Raw genomic sequence first — 17,808 nt, 5'->3', positions numbered from 1 at the left:
TTCGTTAAAACGAAAATCTCGAGAGCCTCTGCGGCGTCGAGAGAAGAATGTTAAGAAGTAGGAAACAATACAACAAATAAAGCAGATGAACCAGACAAGCAAATACAAGGCAAATAATCGACACAGCGGACAAGGCAGGCAAAATAAAGTAGCAAAAACAAACAAACAAAACAAAAACAAAATAATACCTTTCCGTGCCACGCAATGGAGAACGAAACACAAAGCAAAAACGGAAAAAAACATACAAAACAAAAAGAGAGTGCAACTATCCATGCTCTCTTTTCAGACAGCAAGACGGGATATTGCAATACCTCGTTGTCTCTCTCTCTCCTCTGTCTCGTTCAAAGTTGGGCCGGTGTAGTAGCCCAACGCCCCTTTCTGGACCCGTTTGGGAATTACTGTCCTGCCGTAACTTTTCCACCCGTCACATATAGACATACATCCTCGGCAGCGGGATTCCAGGACGATCGTCGAGGATCATGGGCCGGACGCTTGGAGGAACTCTTGCAACGCTGAAAGTCGACGACGCCCGCGGTACAAGTATGCCAGCTGATGGCCCCGGAGTGGATTCAACAAGGGTCTCCGACGGGCCGCGAATCGTCGCTCTGGACGACATTCCATCCTCAATTGCTTTTGCCTAAAACGCAATTCGCGGCTTGGTGGCGTCGACCAGGCGGTTGATGATGCCAATCATACGCGTAATGTTCTTGTAGTTGGACTCGTCGTGCGACACCCGGGCGATGCGAATCTGCGTCTGCTCGAGACGGGCGCGGATATGCATGAGCACGTTCGGCGTAATCTCGCGCGTTTGGTCATCCTGGGAAAATGTTAGAAATTTATGTGTAAAACTAAACAAAAAATGTGAAAGTTCGCAGCGCAAAAAACTCACCAGCTGGTTGACGACCTGGTGCAGGTTAAGAAGCACCATCTCCACCCACGCCAGCTTCTGCACCACCAAATGATCATCGAGGTCCTGGGTAACTGTAGTACCAACGGAGAGGAGAACAAGCGGCTGCAGGTTGCTGATGATCTCTGGCGAGTGGTTCACGAGAACACGGCGGAATAGCTGCTCTTCCTTTCCATTGCTCTGCAGCCAGCGCATCATAGCGTCATCGTACTTGCCGCCCTGGATCAGGCTCTCAATGTGGCCAGCAATCTGTTCAACTTCCTCGCGCTCCAGATCCTCCTGTGCTTGGGGTGCGTACAGAACATGTTGTTGCTGCTGCTGCTGCTGCTGCTGCTGCTGCTGCTGCTGCTCCCTGAGCTGTTGCTGTTGCTGGATCTGCTGCTGTTGGAGCTGCAGCTGCTGTTGGTGAAGCTGATGCTGGAGCTGCTGGCTGGAGTTGGAGTGCTGCGACGGAGACAGGCCAACACCGGGAAGTTGTTCAGTCACCCGGTTAGTGATGTTGCGGAACGGCTGCTGCTGCTGCTGTTGCTGCACACCGCCCTCATAGCCGCCATGCTGGTGACCGTGCTGAGGAGCATGCTGATGCGGTTGCTGCGGAGCGTGCGGCTGCTGCTGAACCCGGAGTTGCTGTTGGTGAGGTGGAGGCACGTGGTGTTGATGTTGATGCTGCTGGAGAGGTGAGCGCTGCTGTGGCTGCTGGGACGAGTATGACGCCGCCGAACCGGTCTGAGGGATTGACTGCGGCACTGGGGCCGGAGGTGACGTGACATGACCTTGCAACTTAGCAATCTGGCTTTGGTATTCCGACTGTGCCGTAGCCATGGTCGCCACCGTCTCGGTCAGGTGTGTCACGAGCGACAGGAGAGAGTCAATCTTTCTGCTTTGCGTAGCATGCAACTGCTCCAACTCGCTAATTTGAGCAGCAGCCTTCTGCTGCAGGGCTACCGACTCCGACGCGTTTTGCACAATGTCGCGCGCAACAGTCGTCGTGATGGTCTTGGCCGCCTGGGCTGAAATAGAGGAGATGGTCGGCAGCAGGTCACTCTCCACAACCTTGGAGAACTGGTCGTCAACATGATTGGCAATGGCGTGGACAACCTTCTCGCTGATGGCTTTCGACACCTCCTGGCTCCGCAAACTATTGGTCACCTGGGCGGGCAGAATACGCTGCAGCTCCTTCTGCAGAACAGATGACACCTGGGTATTGATTCGCGTGCCAAGGCTGTCCGAGACCGACCGAGCCACATCATCACGCAGGACAGGAACGACAGACTTGTCAAACTCCTCGCGGACAATCTTGCTTAGCACCTGCTCGGTGTTACTGTTTAGAACATTGGACACCATATCGAGCAATTTGCGCTGCTTGTTCTCAAAGTCCGCATCACGAAGGCGGAACTGCTGGTCAATGCTCTTGCGCATATCGTCAAACGCAACGTGGACGGAGCTTGAGACTCGTTCGCAGATGCGGGCCTCCATTGTGTTAATTCGGGTATCGATAGCATCCTGGCTGACGTTGAGGGTGGACTTGGACAGTGCATCGCCCGAGGCAGAAACCGGGGGCTTGTTGTTCCCGTTCGGCGTGTTCTGGACCTCGCGATTGGCCTGACCACCGGCAGCAATCGCAGCTGCACCAGCGGCAACAGCAGCAGCAGGCGACGCGCCATTGTTGGCGGCGGCAGCAGCCTTCTTCTTCCGGCTCTTCTTCTCTGCCTTATCAGTAGAAGGTGTAGAAGATGGCTGCGGGTGGCCAACGGTGTCTTCATCTTTCGGCTCCGCCCGTAGCTTCGAGTTGAGTGACGAGCCCATAGGCTTGCGGGTTGGGGTGTCTTGGACCGGGCTGTCGCGGTCCTGGAAGAGTTCCTTGGCCGCGGAGCGGGAAGCAAGGATGCGGGGTCCCTGCTGCTGGCCAGCAGGCGTACTGCCATCGGCGATATGAAGCTCGGCGGCTGGCGCTGCAAGCTGCTGAGGCGTTTTCAGCTTACCAATTTTAACTTTCCCAGACTCGACCGCATCGACAGGTTGGAGGACCTTGTTGTCCTTTGTCCAGCCCAGCTCAGCTTGGTGGATAAAGATGCAGCTGACGCCCTTTGAGTGCATCGCATAGAGCTCAAACAATGTCGGATTGTTCGGGTCGGCACTGGCGGTGGGGTTTTCTAGGATATCTAAGCTGCGCAGGGCGCCGCGGTTCGACAACGAGTACTCGCGCAGGCCACTGATCACGGCGGTAGACTCAGGCTGCGGGATGGAGGAGTCTTGAGTCGTCAAGCGCTCAATGTACTCGACCTGGGTCATGTTCTTCACCGCGTACTTTGGCGCCGAGAGATGCAAGAAGTAAATTGAGTTGCGGGTTGGGTGGCCGACGATAATCATTCCTGTCGGTGGGTGGTACATGACGCTGCAGACGGCGTCCGACTCTTTGCTGTGCGGCAGATTGAACTCCTGCACAGGCTTGCCGAGGGCCAAGTCCCAAAGCTGCAGCGTATGATTCTGCTTCATACCCACAATCATGTAGCGCAGGGCACACCGCTTCTGGTACGGCCGCAACTTATCCAGCAGCAGCACAGATGTAGGCCAGGCCTTCTCGCCTTCGGGTGTCGTGGTCAAAGTTAGGAGAGGCTCCTTCACCTCCAAGGAGGTGTGGGCGGGCATGGGGTTGGCGGAGCCGTCAGAGCGTGCCGCAGTGAGGTCGCGGACGTCCCAGAACTTGACGCGGCCCGACTTGTCGAGGGACACGACGACAGTGTCGTCCTGGCTGAAGGTAAAATCCTTGCCGGCCTTACCAGTGCTAATCTTCAGAGAGCACTGCTTGGACAACTTCTCCGTATCGACAACGCGGTCGTGGCCAGGCAGCAGCAGGTTGTTGCGCATGACAAAGCCAGGCCAAACAATGTTGATGGACTTGCCGCGGCCAACGGCAAAGTATTCTGGGTGGGCAGATGAAGTGCGTGCACGAGTCTTAAGTACACCACCGGGTGCGTCGCCTTCATGCGACAGGATGGGCGGCAAGGCAAAGCCGCATAGCTCAGGGGTGGTGTAGTCCAGGTGATCCTTATCGCCGTCACGAATTTGCACCCAGTACACGGTCCCGCTGACACCTGTACCGATAACGGAATCCTTGGGGGCGACAATGCCCTCTTCGTTGATAAAGGACATGGCGACATTGAAGATACGGTCCTTGGTGTCGGTAAACAGCTTGACATCTCTGCCATCTGTCTGCCGAATGACACGTAGACCGCCGGCCTTGGACATGCCGTAGGCCATGTAGTTCTCAGAAGCTGTCACGAGATTCCGGTCGATCTGGTCAAAGTCCTTCTTCAGACGGGCAATATCCAGGATGGACTCGTCACGGAAAATCGGGCGGTTGTCCTTATCATCATCCTGGACATCGATGGAGATGAATGGACGCATGGGAAAGTTATACACCCGGACGGGAACCTGCAGCTCTTCCACGACAATGATTTCCTCGCCTTCAGCGTCAGCACTTTCCCAGCTGTCGGCGACAGTTCCGTGGGCAGCCTCATCGACAATGTCCCGAACAGCGTTCGCCAGGTCACGGGGCAAATTGTCGTCGAGAGCACTGCCTTTGCCACCCTCACGGTTGAGCTCTTCCTGAATGGCCCGGCCAGCGGCCTTGGCAGCAGCGTGAAACTCTTCCTCCGTCTTGGCATGCTCCATATCGTCGAGATCCATGGCAATCTCTTCGCGGACGACAGCCTCCTGGGTAGACTCGACGTCATCCTTAGTGTCGTCGCTCGACTGGTTGGCAGAGTCGTGGGTGGTCTCTGCGTAGGGATCGTTGTCATCTTTGAAGTCGCTCTCAGCACCTTCGGCGTCGGCGTCCTGCTCGTACTTGGTATCGCTATCGCCAGCACCCTCCTCCTCCGGCTCATTGGCCGCTTCCTCAACAACCGCGGCCGCAGCAGCCGAGGGGTGAATGGCCAGGTGCGACGTCGGGCCATCGTGCTTACTTTTGGAAACACTGGGGCTGCCGGCGGGACTGGGCTCGGCACTCGAGGGTTTGCTCGTCTTGCCCGCGTTAGATGCAGGCTTCCTAAGGATCTGCACCGGCTTGGGAGCGGACGTGGTGGACTGTGCAGGCGAGTGGACGCTACCAGGGCCGGCGGTCGTGGACGACTTCGGTGTAGCGCCGACAGGAGGCGAAGTCACTAGGCCGTCAAAGGGGTCATGATGGTGGAACATGGACGACTTGGGCACGGGCGAGTATCCATCGCCGGCCTCGGAGCCCTTGACTTGGTAGTCGAACACATTCGTGGACGGCGGTATAGCCAGCGTCGCAGGCGAGCCCGTCGAAGACGGTGCCACATCATCAAATACTTCGTAGTCCTTCTTCTGCTGCTGCGACGAGTTTGGCGTCAGCCGAACGTTATTCGGCGACTCAGCCGAAATCGCCTCGTCGTTTTGGCTGGGTTTCGGGCGGTTGAGCAGATTGAGCAGGTACTGCTGCGTCTCACTTGACTGAGACGTCGACGTCCACGGCGTGGACTGCTGCTGCGTCTGCTGCGTTTGCTGCGGGGCGTTGTTTGCGGCGGCGGCATGTTCTGGTTTAGACGACTCGTCCTTCAGCGTGCCCTGCATTAGAGCTGCGAGAAGGCCAGTTGGGTCAGATGGCGCCGGTGCCGGTGCATGGATCGTGCCCGACGACAGTGCCACAGTGGGAGTGTGTTGCTGCTTCTGTTGGGCCGCCTCGGACTCGCTGTCATGATGCTGAGGAATGCTGGCCGTCTGAGAGAGACCGCTGCTCAGCGGCGGGTTCGAATGACCGCTGAATTTGAGCAGATTCAGCAGATGCGAACTCGTCGCCCGATCGTTATTGTTGGGACGGCCGGAGCCGATTGAGCCAAGAAGCGACGGAGGGAACTGGGCATTCGGGAAACTGCCACCAACGGGGGGCGTCGGAGCAGAGGGAAGGTTCGAGGAAAGCGAAGGCTGGAAGTGGCCAGGCACCTGGGGCAGGCCACTGTTCCCAAAAGCTTGACCGTTGCCGTTCGGCGGCGAATCAGAATGCTGCTGTTGCTGAGGGTAGTACTGTTCGGCGGCCGGGCGGTGCTGGATCGTCGAGGTGAAATGGGAGAGGAGGTCGTTAGAGTGGCCAGGAGCCGAGTCCTGGTCGGACTTGCGGCGTAGCTGGGCAAGCAGCGACTCTATACCGGGGCCGGGGGCCTGGCTGTCGTCACCGCCCTCGTTCGACATGACGATGACGGACGTGTGCCCGCAGCGGCCGGAAAAAAGGAGAGGTTGGATAGGGGATTACAACGAGAGCTGCCACCGGAAAAGTCTAGACAGAGCTGGTCGGTGTGTCGCGCAGTTGGTCGGTATCTGATGTCGACTTGAGAGCAAAACGAAACAGACGCACAACGGATGAAATTGAACGTGACCTGTGAAGCAATGCAATAAAGTAGAGAATGAAGACTGCCGCGAAAGCAATGCGAACACATCAAGCAAGCTCGAAAATGAAAAGGCGGAAATGATAACGAAAGAAAAAAAAGGCAACGACTTCAGTCAAACGAAGCAGGCCGCGAAAACACCGAACAAGCCTCTAGCAATGTAACGCGGCCCGGTAATAAAACCCGGGCAACGATGCGTGACAGCTGTGACGAGGCGTGCGTATGGCGAGATGCGAGATGCGAGCTGTGTGCGAGGTGTGCAGAAAGAGAACAAGAGGTTGATGGCAAAGACGCAAAAATGCTTGTCGGGGGTATGTGTCTTTGTTTTTGGCGCTTGTTGTCTTAGGTTTCTGGGGTGAGAAGGAGCTGTTAAATTTTTCTGGGTTAGGCTCGGGGGCAGGAACGACTGAACGACAGCGCGTTGGGACCTTCTTGTCCCGTGCCAAGTGCCTTCCAAATCGAGACCAGAGCTCGTTGTTGGGCACTTATCGCCTATCAGTGCGCTGGCAAGGAGACGATCTGGCATACAGTATTGCGACACTATGCGGACTGTGCCTCATGCTAATATGCTATTTTCGGCCTGTACAGACAATAAAACGACGTGGTTTTTTATTCATTAATGTAATAGAAGAAAGAGAGCCCATTTCGAAGATGAAGTCTTTCTTTAGGTCCGAGCATGCTTTGCTCTCTCCGTTTGTGAGCTGTTTTGGGACGAACTTTTTGGCTGGCAGCTGCAGCTTTGACCTTGTGAGTGTGCACTGTGCTTAGCAGCATTTCTGATTATGTAACTGAGAAGCTAGCCTAATTGACCCCATAGTTTCCGGTCCACGCCACTGTTCGGTCGTCGTTTCCTCTTTTCTCGCGAGTCATCATCACGGCAGCCAGCTTTCTGAAGTCCTGTGCTTACCGCCGACCCTCCTCATCATCACGGCACAAAGTACGGCAGTAGTCTGCTTGCTGAATGTCTTTGCACAGTTCCTTCAAACGAACAGTGGTCTGCTATCCCGTGTCCGCACAAAGAAGTCTTCCCAACAGATCTGTTTGCTGCCACGACATCACGCCGAACGAACGATCTCATTCCCTCCGATTCCCGGTTTTGCCTTTGTTGCAACGAACGACTGCGTGGACCAACTATCGGCCGACAAACTGCTGACAGCTCTTTAACCTTCCTCCCTTTGTTGCGGCGTTCGGAGTGCCACGCGCTCTTCCACTACATTGCCATCATGTTCTGTTTACGGAGGTAAGCCAGTCTCTGGTGGTTGAAGCTGGCAATATTGCCGTTACGTTGAGCCTTCGTTGCTGACAATCCCGTACGTAGCTGGCTCCCGCTCCTCTTTATCCCGACCAATGCCTCACCGACCTTCATCTTCCTCTTCTTCGTCTGCACATACTTTTTGAACCGGCCATGCGTTTACTGCTCCTTTTTGCTCCTCATCCTCTTCCTGACCAGCTGTAACTGGTCCGACCGGTGCTTCTTCGATTTTGGCAGCAATTGGTTTGAGCCACGGACAACCATCGGTGCCGTGGGTGCCAGTGGAGGTTGCACCAACTGCCAGAACCACACTGGACATGTGGCAGCAGCGGCCACGTCCGCCACCAACGGCACGATGTCAGTTATGGACGACCTTCACGAGACAGTTTCCATGGCGGTGGAGCTGGCGAATTCGACGGTGTCGACAGTAGCTGGATCGGCGGTCGAGCAGTTGGTGCAGACCAAGGCGGAGTGGACGGGCATCGGTATGGAGTGGCTGAGGAGTCTGCTAGGCCGGCGAGAGTGGCATATCGACTGCCTTGACGTGTGTATCCGATTATAGTCACACAGTTATGGCGGGCATACACGAGAATTACGCGTGACATGTTGCGAACGCGGTCTTTTGGGCGTGACCTTATTTTCTCTCCTTTAGTTGGCGTTATGGTCGGATGGTTTTAACCGGCAGTTGATCTTGGATTTTTTTATTTTTTATTTTGCATTATTGGTAGAACGCTTTGTGTTTGTTTCTTTTTTCGTCTGTACGTCTTTATGCAGCGGCCATACGAATGGCGTCTTATTACGGCGACCAATTTGGACGAACCTACGAAACAAAAACCGTTGGCGATTTGTTCATTTGTATGTAAAGTCTCCATGATTGTACGCAATGATCTTTTGCACAGTCCAGGTAATGTTGATCGTCTTTCTTTCTCGGCATCATAACTTGGAAATCTTGCCGTCCTTGGCCTACTGGATTTCCTTTTCGTCTTCCCACTGCTCGTCCCATTTCACGCGATGGGCCAGCTGGTGTGCTGGCGTCGCCATGGCCACCTCATGGTGGTCGCATGTGGCGTACACCGTCTTGCCGTCCTCACTCGTCATGCAGCCCTTGATCATGGCCATTGTGCGGCCAATGTGGTAGACCTGGGCGTGGACGAGGACTGTTGTGTTCAGCGGGAATGGTTTAAGGTAGCTGCTGTTGATGGTACGAGACACATCGCCGAGGAAGTTCTAGAAGCCAGGTTTAGCGAGAGGCCCAAGGGCAGTGGTCGTCATCATATCGAAGATAGCGCCGTAACCGCCGCCGTGCATGACACCGTTCATGTTACTGTACTGGCTGTCAATGTACAAGGAGCAGGTGGATGTGGGCAGGATTGCCAGGCCGGGACGATGGGTGCAGCAGCAGCGGCGTTCACATGTAGTCGTAGTCGATTGCCCGGTAGATAGACGACGGCGGGCTGAGCGAGGTGTCAACGACTTTGCCGGTGCGCATGACTTGGCGCTCAAAGCCCTGGTAGTCTACATGGTCCACGATCAGGTTCCATCTGCCGGCATCGGTTAGGACTAGTTTATAAGTTTTGCCGTTTCCTTGGTTGTAAGACAACACCTACCGAAAATACCCTGGGCGGCGACCATGGCCTTGTCGCGCGCGGCCGCGATTTCGTATTTGCGGCTGCCAGCCATTGCTTGTTGATTCTGTTTATTTCTTGCCGCTATCGTCCTTTGTAGCCGCTGTTCTCTTGTGAACATGCAATCAAATGAGAGATATCGCTGTCGCAAACGTAAACGACTGGCTGAATCGGCACGTGGAGGTCTGCTATCAAGGCTCATCTGTCAAGACGGGTCGCAACCTCGACCTCTTTTGATTTTTGTCGTGTCGAAACAAGCCGGTTGCCTTGACTTGCCAATATGTCGAGACTGCACGACAAAGTCCATTCAGGCACTTATCCATTGTCTTCCCCCATACAAAACAATGCACCCCGGAAAGGCGCATCTCGCTTTTCTGTAGTACAGGTTCCTTGCATGTTTCCCTGATGAAACCTCGACACTTGATAGCAGATGACAGCCTACTACCTTGTACCCCGAACGCAAGCGCACCATCGGAGAGCAGCGACGGCCAAAACGATGAACTAATACTGTGGAAATATGAAAGCAGATCAAAATATGGTTGGTGCTCGGCTCTACGGTCGCACATCGCCCGGCGAGGCTGCCGGCAGATTTGCTTTTGCTCGGAGGCCCGGAGGTGGACGGCAAAGTGGGCGCAGATAATACTGGGTCGGGATAGTGTCGGATGTTAGCTGCGGCAAGGCCTCCAAAGCCGTGAGCGATTGTCTTAATATATCACGAGACAAGGACTCAGCCTCGCATTCCACGAGACTCTCGAGTCGGCCAGCGGCAAGTACAAAGTAAAGCGGGAGGTGGCAACCAGACGTACTTTCCGTTTAGGAGGGCGAAAGCTGAGCTGAGCACACTGTTGCACGCTCTATGTCGCTTGTATGGGCAGTTTGCCGCTTTAGGCCTGTGGCACGTGGCCATGACGTCGTTGGGTGTTGACTGTAGTCTGATGTAAGACACAGTATGTCGTACCTTTTCAGCACACTAAAAATGCCACCGCCACGAAACTAAAATTTGTTTTCAACGGGAAACGGGTTACCGAACAGACTTTGGGAAGCGCGATGATAGGCTTAGGTACTTTTTATACGTGTATTTATTCCTTCAGAGCCTTGATACGAAAGACGGAGGTCTCCGTTGTGCATAAGAGGAAAAATTAGACCAAAAGATAAGAGTCGAAAATAGAAATTAACAGAAAGAAAAATTGTCGTTAGGCCTGAATATTTTTGTGGTAACAATTCTAGTTTACGTTGCGGGATGCAATACGATACGTAGAATCACCTTTGTTCAGAGAGTAAGATATTTCTCAGGTAGCAGGCACTTTTACAGCTCGGGGGAGGTGCGAAGCGTCTACGGAGCACGGGACGATGAGATGCATTGCCTATATTGCTTCGCACCATTCCAATAAGAAAAGCCGGGCCTTGTTTGTGTACCTAAAAAGGACACAGGGGAAAAAGGGGAACTTTCGGACGAATACTGGGTGGATGGCACAACGCCTCCTTTATCTTCCTGGCAAAATTTGCGGAATACGGAAGTACTCCAATGAAGTACGACCGTGGCTCCCTGTTGTCATTGGACGGACATGCCAAGGCCGTCTGGACTGGTCGAAAAGGGTCGTAGATGGTCAAACCCGACGAAAAGAAGGACGGCGGGGCGGTCTTGGAGCCGACAATCTCGTAATCGTGTCGAAAAATTGCATCCTTGGACGAATAGTATTTGTTGGTTGCGCGTAGAGAAAGGTTGTTTGTGACGAGTGACTTGGGGGAGACGCTGGTCATAAATGGCAGCTATGCAATGTGACGCGTATGAACAGGAGTATCGTCCTTCTAACTACGATTCCCTGGTTACAGTGTCATATAATCTCACATAGAAAATACCTCTAGACTGACAGTGTTATGACTGGGTATGCTTAGACTTTTATTTCATGAAACACGATTATTTCATGAGGACGCACGGCGTAGTTTAAAACTAAAATAAAATGTATATGGTGTACTTGCTTATCCGTTTTTACCAGTTCTTCCAAATACTGACACCGCTTGCTACTGACTTTGTGTACAACCGAACTTCGTGACAAGAATGTATAAAAACTCGTCGTGTGTGCACATATTGTGTACGTTTCCATCACTTTTGTCTCGATTTGGTTCTGTACGCAGGGCAAACTCTGGTCGAAGTTGACAGGATTGGCTAGTTTCTTTCTTCGGAGGGGGGGCCCGCACATTTCCTGTGCCGCTAGGGCGTTCTGTCAGGGTCCAGAACTTCTCAAAATGGCCTGAGTTGGCCAAGTTTTGGTACGGGTTTCCAACATTTTCTGGGGGTTTGGACCTTCCACCTCTCTGCCAGAGTTGAGAGGGCGGTGAATAGGCAAACGGGGCGGTCCAAGGTTGCGCGACAGCTTTAGCCGCAGCGGTTATGATGACTCTGCCCACTAACTGGCAGTGCGCTCCATACCGACTCTGTAGCCGTCCTCGCCTTCATTGTCAAGCGAGGGCTAGCGCAGTCCCCTATTCGAAAGCCGCTTTACCCGTTGGCAACACCGGTATTTTTTTGGGGGGGGGGCTCTTCTGAACTGAAAACGGGAGTGTGTAGTCCCGACCCCCACACTCGTTCTCACAACTTCGCGCTCCAATGCTCTGGCTTTTAATGGTGCCAACCTCCCTTTTTACCAAGATTCTCTTGAATTGTGGTTTGAGTTGTGTGACAAGTCATATGGGTAGTTGCGAACTACGAAAGATATCCCCGCCGAGGGCAGTCCGCCCAGCTCTGTCTCAGTCTGCCCGGAACGCAGCTAACAAGACCCCGAGGCAGAGCAGCGAGGCTGGGTTGAAATGCATCGCCTTTCATGCAGGTAGATTACCAGTTGGGTTGGGTTTGCCGGGGTGGGCAACTCGTTAGGGCATGGGGTCCTTAAAAACTCCGGGGAGGAAGGGACCCTGATCTCCAGACCACCCAGTTGGGCTGCTCCCTGGGACTTGCAGTGTCCCCTCTACCACGGCAGGGGCCAGTCAACCAAATGCGGCAATTAAACCCCATGGCCAAACGCACCCCTTCCGAGAATGAAAAAGGTAACTGGTTGTGACTTGCACAGACTTTGTATTTTACACCGGACGAATCAAAGCACCCAGACGTTCCTCTTGGCCTCGCACAGGTTTCTCGCACTGCACAAAAAGACTCAAAAGATCCCTCAGTGTAGTTGCACCTAGGTACCTATGACGTGGTTTTGGCGCTATGCAGGCATGAAATGGCCAGGTATCGGCGACGTTTTACTCCTCCGGTGCATCTAGAACATCCGGATCGTCGTCTGTCTGCCCTCCCTGTATTTTCTGTCGGTCCGCAGTCGAGCTCTGCCACTCTGTCCTATTTTGGGACACATACGGAGTATGGTGTATGCTGGCAGGTATTTCGCTTTCCTTTTGTCCTGTTGCTCTTTGAGTTTCACTCAGCCAGATGCTGGTCCTGGTCGGTCCTGTCGCGTTTCAATTACACTTGGTTTCGTGGCGTTTGATTCGAAAGTAAAGTTCCGCAAAAGCCTGTGTCATACGGACCGAGTCACTAAACTACAGTGCATTCTGGAGACTGATCCGGCCACCTGCAACACCATTGCATTCTCGTCTCCGGGAAGTTGTAGGGCCCTTGTCTTTCACCCACTTCGAGAAGTTGATTTCCTCTTCGGCGCAGACAAATAATACATTTCGCATCCTAGACACGATCCAATGCAAAGTCATATTGGCATGTATCTTACATATATTTTTTGCTGCAAGCAAAGGCTTCACCCGAATGCCGCTCGTGCGCTTTGTAAACTGGCCACTGGAAAGGTCTGCTCTGTCAGCAGGCTGGTATTGCCTCGCTGCTTCGTTGGCTCACAGGGTCTCGTGGGGGCGGCTTGCTCGTCACTCGCCTCCTAAGTCGCCCGCTAACCTGGCCCGGCCGTTTGACAAAATGCTGACAGCGGTATGACGACATGAACGCCCATTTCCCCTTTTTAAACTGTCCTTTCGCCGCCCACTAGCCGGCGCCAGCATCCCGCCTCCCCGCCCGCTGACCTTCTGTCTGTTGTTCTTCCCATTGCCGCCATCTGGGCCATTGCGTGCCTCTGGGTTGCAAGCCCTACCGCTTCTGGGTGCTTCTGTGACACACCCCAAATGGCTTTCGTAAACACAAGATAGGGGCGCTGCACGCCACAAAAGAGACCGCCTCTGCCCCCTGTTTCCTTGAAATACATCGCACCTGCTGTTTTGGTCCTTTCTTCCTTTCCGTAGGCGGACTGAATGTCACGAAATCCCACCGTATCTCTCTCACTCTGCCGTAATTTCCTTTTCTGCTCTCCTCTGATTTCGAAATAGGGAAGGACAACCTGCAACCTGTCGGATTCACGAGTCCATTTCGTTGCTCAACAGAGAAAGAGCTCAAGGAACATTCTCTCGTGCCTCCTCCAAACCTGGGCAGCCTCGACCCGCGAGCAGTGGATCCTTGGCCTTCAAAAGCATCAGGATTGCACTTCGACCCGCTTGGTTTCGCTTGGTCGCTCCTTCTTCAAGGCGGTTCTCTGGCGCTTTCCAATACGACGAGTATTTTACCCACACTACCAACTCCAACTTTCTCAAATCCACCACCAAAGCCAAAAGCGTCGTGTCGATCACACTTCCCATCGCCACTTTCCTCGAACGGCCCTACTTTTATTCTTCTCGACAATCTTCGCTCTTTCTCTCTGCTGCCGTCATTGCGCCTTTGTTTCTTCTTCCGATCTCGAACCGTGTTCTTTCCCTGTTTCCATGTTTCGCTTCTCTGTTCTGTATTAACTCTTATTTCTTAATTTCCCCCATTCCATTACTTCGTCCACCTCCCTCACTACACGACGACCGACACGTCAAATTCGGCCTCGAGTTTGGTTTTGATCATTGTTGACTGGCCACGCCTTTGCTTCCGACGACCGCCGTCCATTCCTGCTGGTCACACCGAACAGCCTGTCACATTCTCCTCGGATCTCTCTCCCTCAAGCTTCCCATCCATTATATCACGGCTGGTCCCCTCGATTTCACGTCACATCTTGTCACCTCTGAGCCGCGCCGGTCTCGGTCTCTCGAGTTTGCTCCGCACACATCGCGGCACCGACTTCCCTCACGCTTAGACGTCCTCTTTCGTCCTCAGGTTCATTGTCCGCGAGTGAGATGTGGTGATGTCGTCTTAAGGCGTACAGATAGTCCCCTCTCTCACTTTCCCCTTCTTCTCGTTGGGCCCGCCGGACGACGTGATTCCCGACAACAAAACTTGCCATTGACCCTGACCGACACACAATCGCAGCCACCATGAAGACAGCACGTTCTACGCCGGCTCCGGCGCTTTCACCGCACCACCAGTACCGGCCCAACAAGTCCAGCACACCCCTCACATCGCCACGTATGCTGGCATACTCCGTCGGCCAGCCATATCCACCCAACCTGCCGCCGGCAGCCACGAACTTCGCCGCACAAGATGTAAACAGCTTGTCAAGCCCCAGCTACTTCGGCCTTGTCGTCGAGTCAACCAACGACCCGCGGGACTCGGCCGTCGTGCCTCGCGAGAACTGGAGCTCTCCCTCGTCCTCAGTCAAGTCGTATTCCACGGCGATACCGAAGCAGATGATGCCTCTGGACGCCAACCCCACCTATGAAGCGTTCCGCCGCGGCGCCGACGCCAATCACCTTGTGCGGTCCTTTTCCCTCGGCACACAATTCGGCCCTATTAAGACACCACCCGCTACCGCAGCCGCAAATGTTGATGCCAACCCCAGCACGACGGTATCGACCTCCGCACCCCGGCCGCAATTGACACGGCGGTCGACACAAGACAGTGGCCCGACCTCCCATCCGGTGACCATCCCGCCTCCCGGTGCTTCCAGTGCCATGCCCCTTTTCCGCCCAACCTTTCAACAAAGAAGCAGCCACGAAGCGTCTAAGCGAGTGGGCGCACAGATGGAAGTGGATGGCGACGCGGACAGCATGCACGACTCCGCGTATATGTCTTCGGATTCAAAGAGAAATTCTGAGGCATCCATTGACCCGCGTCCCATTTTCAATGCGCCCCGGTTTGAGTCGCCAGTCCAGCTTGAGGCCGCTCTAGAGTTGAAACCGCCTCCAGATGCTCATCGGCAACCACCACCTCACTTCCCTTTGACGATGGGCCGGCTCAGTATGTCTGCGGCGCGGAAGGGTAGCATGGGCGTCGGTCCTACGCCACTGCGTGCAGAGACCGCTCCTCCGACTGGGGAGGCGGCACACGGCATGATGGATGTGCAGCAGCTCAAAGAAATCCTCGAGCTCGACGCAGTTTCGAGCCCCACCGGCGACTCGAACAAGCGGCTGCTTCTGCTCGACGTCCGCGTAGCAACATACTACGCTACCTCTCGCATCCACGGCGCGCTCAACATGTGCATCCCGACAACGCTGCTTAAGCGTGCTACCTTCACCTTGCAAAAGATGCAGCTCACCTTTGCCAAAGACGAGGACCAGGCTAGCTTCGCCGCGTGGCGCGACGCAGCCTACCTTGTCGTCTACGACAACAACTCGGCCGAGAAGCGCGATGCCGTGGCAGCCATGAACATGCTTCGCAAGTTCACTAATGAGGGCTTCAAGGGCCAGGCATTCGTCCTCCGCGGCGGCTTCGCTGCGTTTGAAGAGGCCTACCCCAACTGGGTCGACCGCGACACCCCGGCATCTCCTCCGTCTGGGCGGTCTGCACTGTCGCTGGATTCCTCTGGTCCCCGGAAGCTGTCGATTGCACCTATCCTGGGCGGTGTCATGCTCCCCGGTGTCACGTCGAACACGAACCCTTTTTTCTCCAATATCCGCCAGAATATGGACCTTGCCGACGGTGTTGGCCGTATCGAGCTGACGCTGCCTCCGGGAACGGCAATTCAAGCCCTCCCCGCCTGGCTACGCACCGCCGCTGACCCGGCAGACCACGGCCAGCGCGTTTCTCAGAAATTCCTCGACATTGAAGTGGCTGAGCAGGCGCGCATGAAGGACGCCTACGGTGTCATTCAGCAGTCTATGAACGGCGCCAACCGCTGTGCTCCACAAGTCCAGATCTCCGGTGTCGAAAAGGGTGTCAAGAATCGGTACAAGGACATCCTGCCATTTGACCACTCACGTGTTCGCCTGCAAGGACGGGCAGCCGGCGAATGCGACTATGTCAATGCTAGCCACCTGCGTGCCAGCCGCTCCAATAAGCGTTACATTGCAACCCAAGCACCGCTGCCGGCCACTTTTTCGGACTTTTGGTCTATGATCTGGGACGAGGATGTCCGCGTTATCGTCATGCTCACGGCCGAAACGGAAGGTGGTCAGGTCAAGTGCCACCCATACTGGAAGAACAGTGAGTACGGCCAGCTCACGCTCCGTCTGTTGAGCGAAAAGAAGGTGTCTCTCGAAGTTGACAAGCACCGTCCGAACGCGACCGCCTCGAACAGCGATGTACCCTTGGCCGAATCCGGGAGACGTCGTGCGCAGACTTTGATTTCTGCAGAGAGCAACGACGGCGGTGCCGGATCGTCTGGGTCATTCTTTGGCCAGGCCAACGCCGCGAGCAGCAATGAGGCACCTTTCGTACACGTCCGCAAGTTTGCGCTCAGCCACCGCGGCCACGCGTTCTCGCCCATGCGTGAGGTGACTCAGCTTCACTACCCGTCGTGGCCCGACTTTGGCACACCGGCGAAGCCCAGCCACCTTCTGGCTCTCGTCGAACTGGCCAATGCCAACCAGCACGCGGTTTCATCGCCTGTGGACATCCCGCAGGGTATGACGAAGTCGACGTCCATGTCTGCCGTTCAGGCAGCAGCTGGTGGTCGTGTATCGGGCATGAACAAAATCGACAGCCTGCTGTCGCCGTGGCACGACGGACCAGAAACCAACCCGGCGCCGCGGCCCATGCTGGTGCACTGCTCCGCTGGCTGTGGACGCACCGGTGCCTTTTGCACCGTCGACTCCGTGATAGACATGCTCAAGCGCCAGCACCAGCGTTCTATTCGGCGGGCTACTGCTGCGTCCGGTCTGTTTTCGCAGCAGCACCACCCTGACCGTCGCGAAAGCAACACTGAGCCCAACGAGGTCATTGGTGACGACATTGTTATGAGCGATGACGAGGGTGATTACCACGACTTCGGTTCGCTCAACACGCCAGTTCGCGACGCTGACAAGGGCTTCGACCCAGTTTGGCTCGACAGCGACCAGGTTGACCTTGTGGCTGGCACTGTCGAGGACTTCCGCTCGCAGCGCCTCAGCATGGTCCAGAGCCTGCGCCAGTATGTGCTATGCTACGAGACCATTGCGGAGTGGGTGACCAAGACGCAGGAGCGTCGCGGTGCCGGTATTCGCGGCCTTGGCCGTGCTCGTAGCGAGAGCCTGCGCATGACTCTGAGTTAAGTGCCAGTCCTCTGCTTTGTACCCACACTACCTGTTACCGCTCTACCTTACTTTCGGCCAGCTTCGTGGAACACAATTTTTTTTATTATGGCTTTTCCTTACCGTTTTTCATTGGTCAGTTTAGCCCGGAATCTGAGACCCGTCGCGGTCGTCATAACAGCGGCATAGCAAGGTCGGGCGTTTTTATTTGGTTTTTGCTACTCTTTATTGCTCTCCGTGTCAGGGTTTTGGTCACAAAAG

At 54.9% G+C, this 17,808-nt stretch overlaps 5 protein-coding genes across 5 annotated transcripts; 2 read left to right on the top strand and 3 right to left on the bottom strand.

Annotated features, from left to right (window-relative positions):
• Window positions 1-637: 637 nt before the first annotated feature.
• SPSK_08280 (uncharacterized protein) lies at window positions 638-6,118 on the bottom strand (the record flags this gene model as incomplete). The annotated part of the gene is made up of 2 exons (XM_016734884.1): window positions 638-817; window positions 890-6,118. 2 exons carry the CDS (start codon window positions 6,116-6,118, stop codon window positions 638-640), a joined length of 5,409 nt encoding a protein of 1,802 aa, XP_016587132.1.
• Window positions 6,119-7,535: 1,417 nt separating this feature from the next.
• On the top strand, window positions 7,536-8,126 carry SPSK_09875 (uncharacterized protein; the record flags this gene model as incomplete). Its single annotated transcript, XM_016736442.1, has 2 exons — window positions 7,536-7,552; window positions 7,631-8,126. 2 exons carry the CDS (start codon window positions 7,536-7,538, stop codon window positions 8,124-8,126), a joined length of 513 nt encoding a protein of 170 aa, XP_016587131.1.
• An 846-nt stretch (window positions 8,127-8,972) lies between these two features.
• Window positions 8,973-9,244, bottom strand: SPSK_10152 (uncharacterized protein; the record flags this gene model as incomplete). The annotated part of the gene is made up of 2 exons (XM_016736704.1): window positions 8,973-9,124; window positions 9,172-9,244. The coding sequence occupies 2 exons, from the start codon at window positions 9,242-9,244 to the stop codon at window positions 8,973-8,975; spliced, it is 225 nt and encodes a 74-aa protein (XP_016587130.1).
• A 4,331-nt stretch (window positions 9,245-13,575) lies between these two features.
• Window positions 13,576-13,818, bottom strand: SPSK_10937 (uncharacterized protein; the record flags this gene model as incomplete). Its single annotated transcript, XM_016737168.1, has 1 exon — window positions 13,576-13,818. One exon carries the CDS (start codon window positions 13,816-13,818, stop codon window positions 13,576-13,578), a length of 243 nt encoding a protein of 80 aa, XP_016587129.1.
• Window positions 13,819-14,475: 657 nt separating this feature from the next.
• SPSK_08440 (protein-tyrosine phosphatase) lies at window positions 14,476-17,568 on the top strand (the record flags this gene model as incomplete). Its single annotated transcript, XM_016735037.1, has 1 exon — window positions 14,476-17,568. One exon carries the CDS (start codon window positions 14,476-14,478, stop codon window positions 17,566-17,568), a length of 3,093 nt encoding a protein of 1,030 aa, XP_016587128.1.
• Window positions 17,569-17,808: the final 240 nt, after the last annotated feature.

This window comes from Sporothrix schenckii, assembly GCF_000961545.1.
Source record: "Sporothrix schenckii 1099-18 chromosome Unknown Cont44, whole genome shotgun sequence".
Taxonomy (NCBI): Eukaryota; Fungi; Ascomycota; class Sordariomycetes; order Ophiostomatales; family Ophiostomataceae; genus Sporothrix; species Sporothrix schenckii.
The sequence above is the reverse complement of the archived record's forward strand: the minus strand, read 5'-3'. Positions and strand labels throughout refer to the sequence as shown.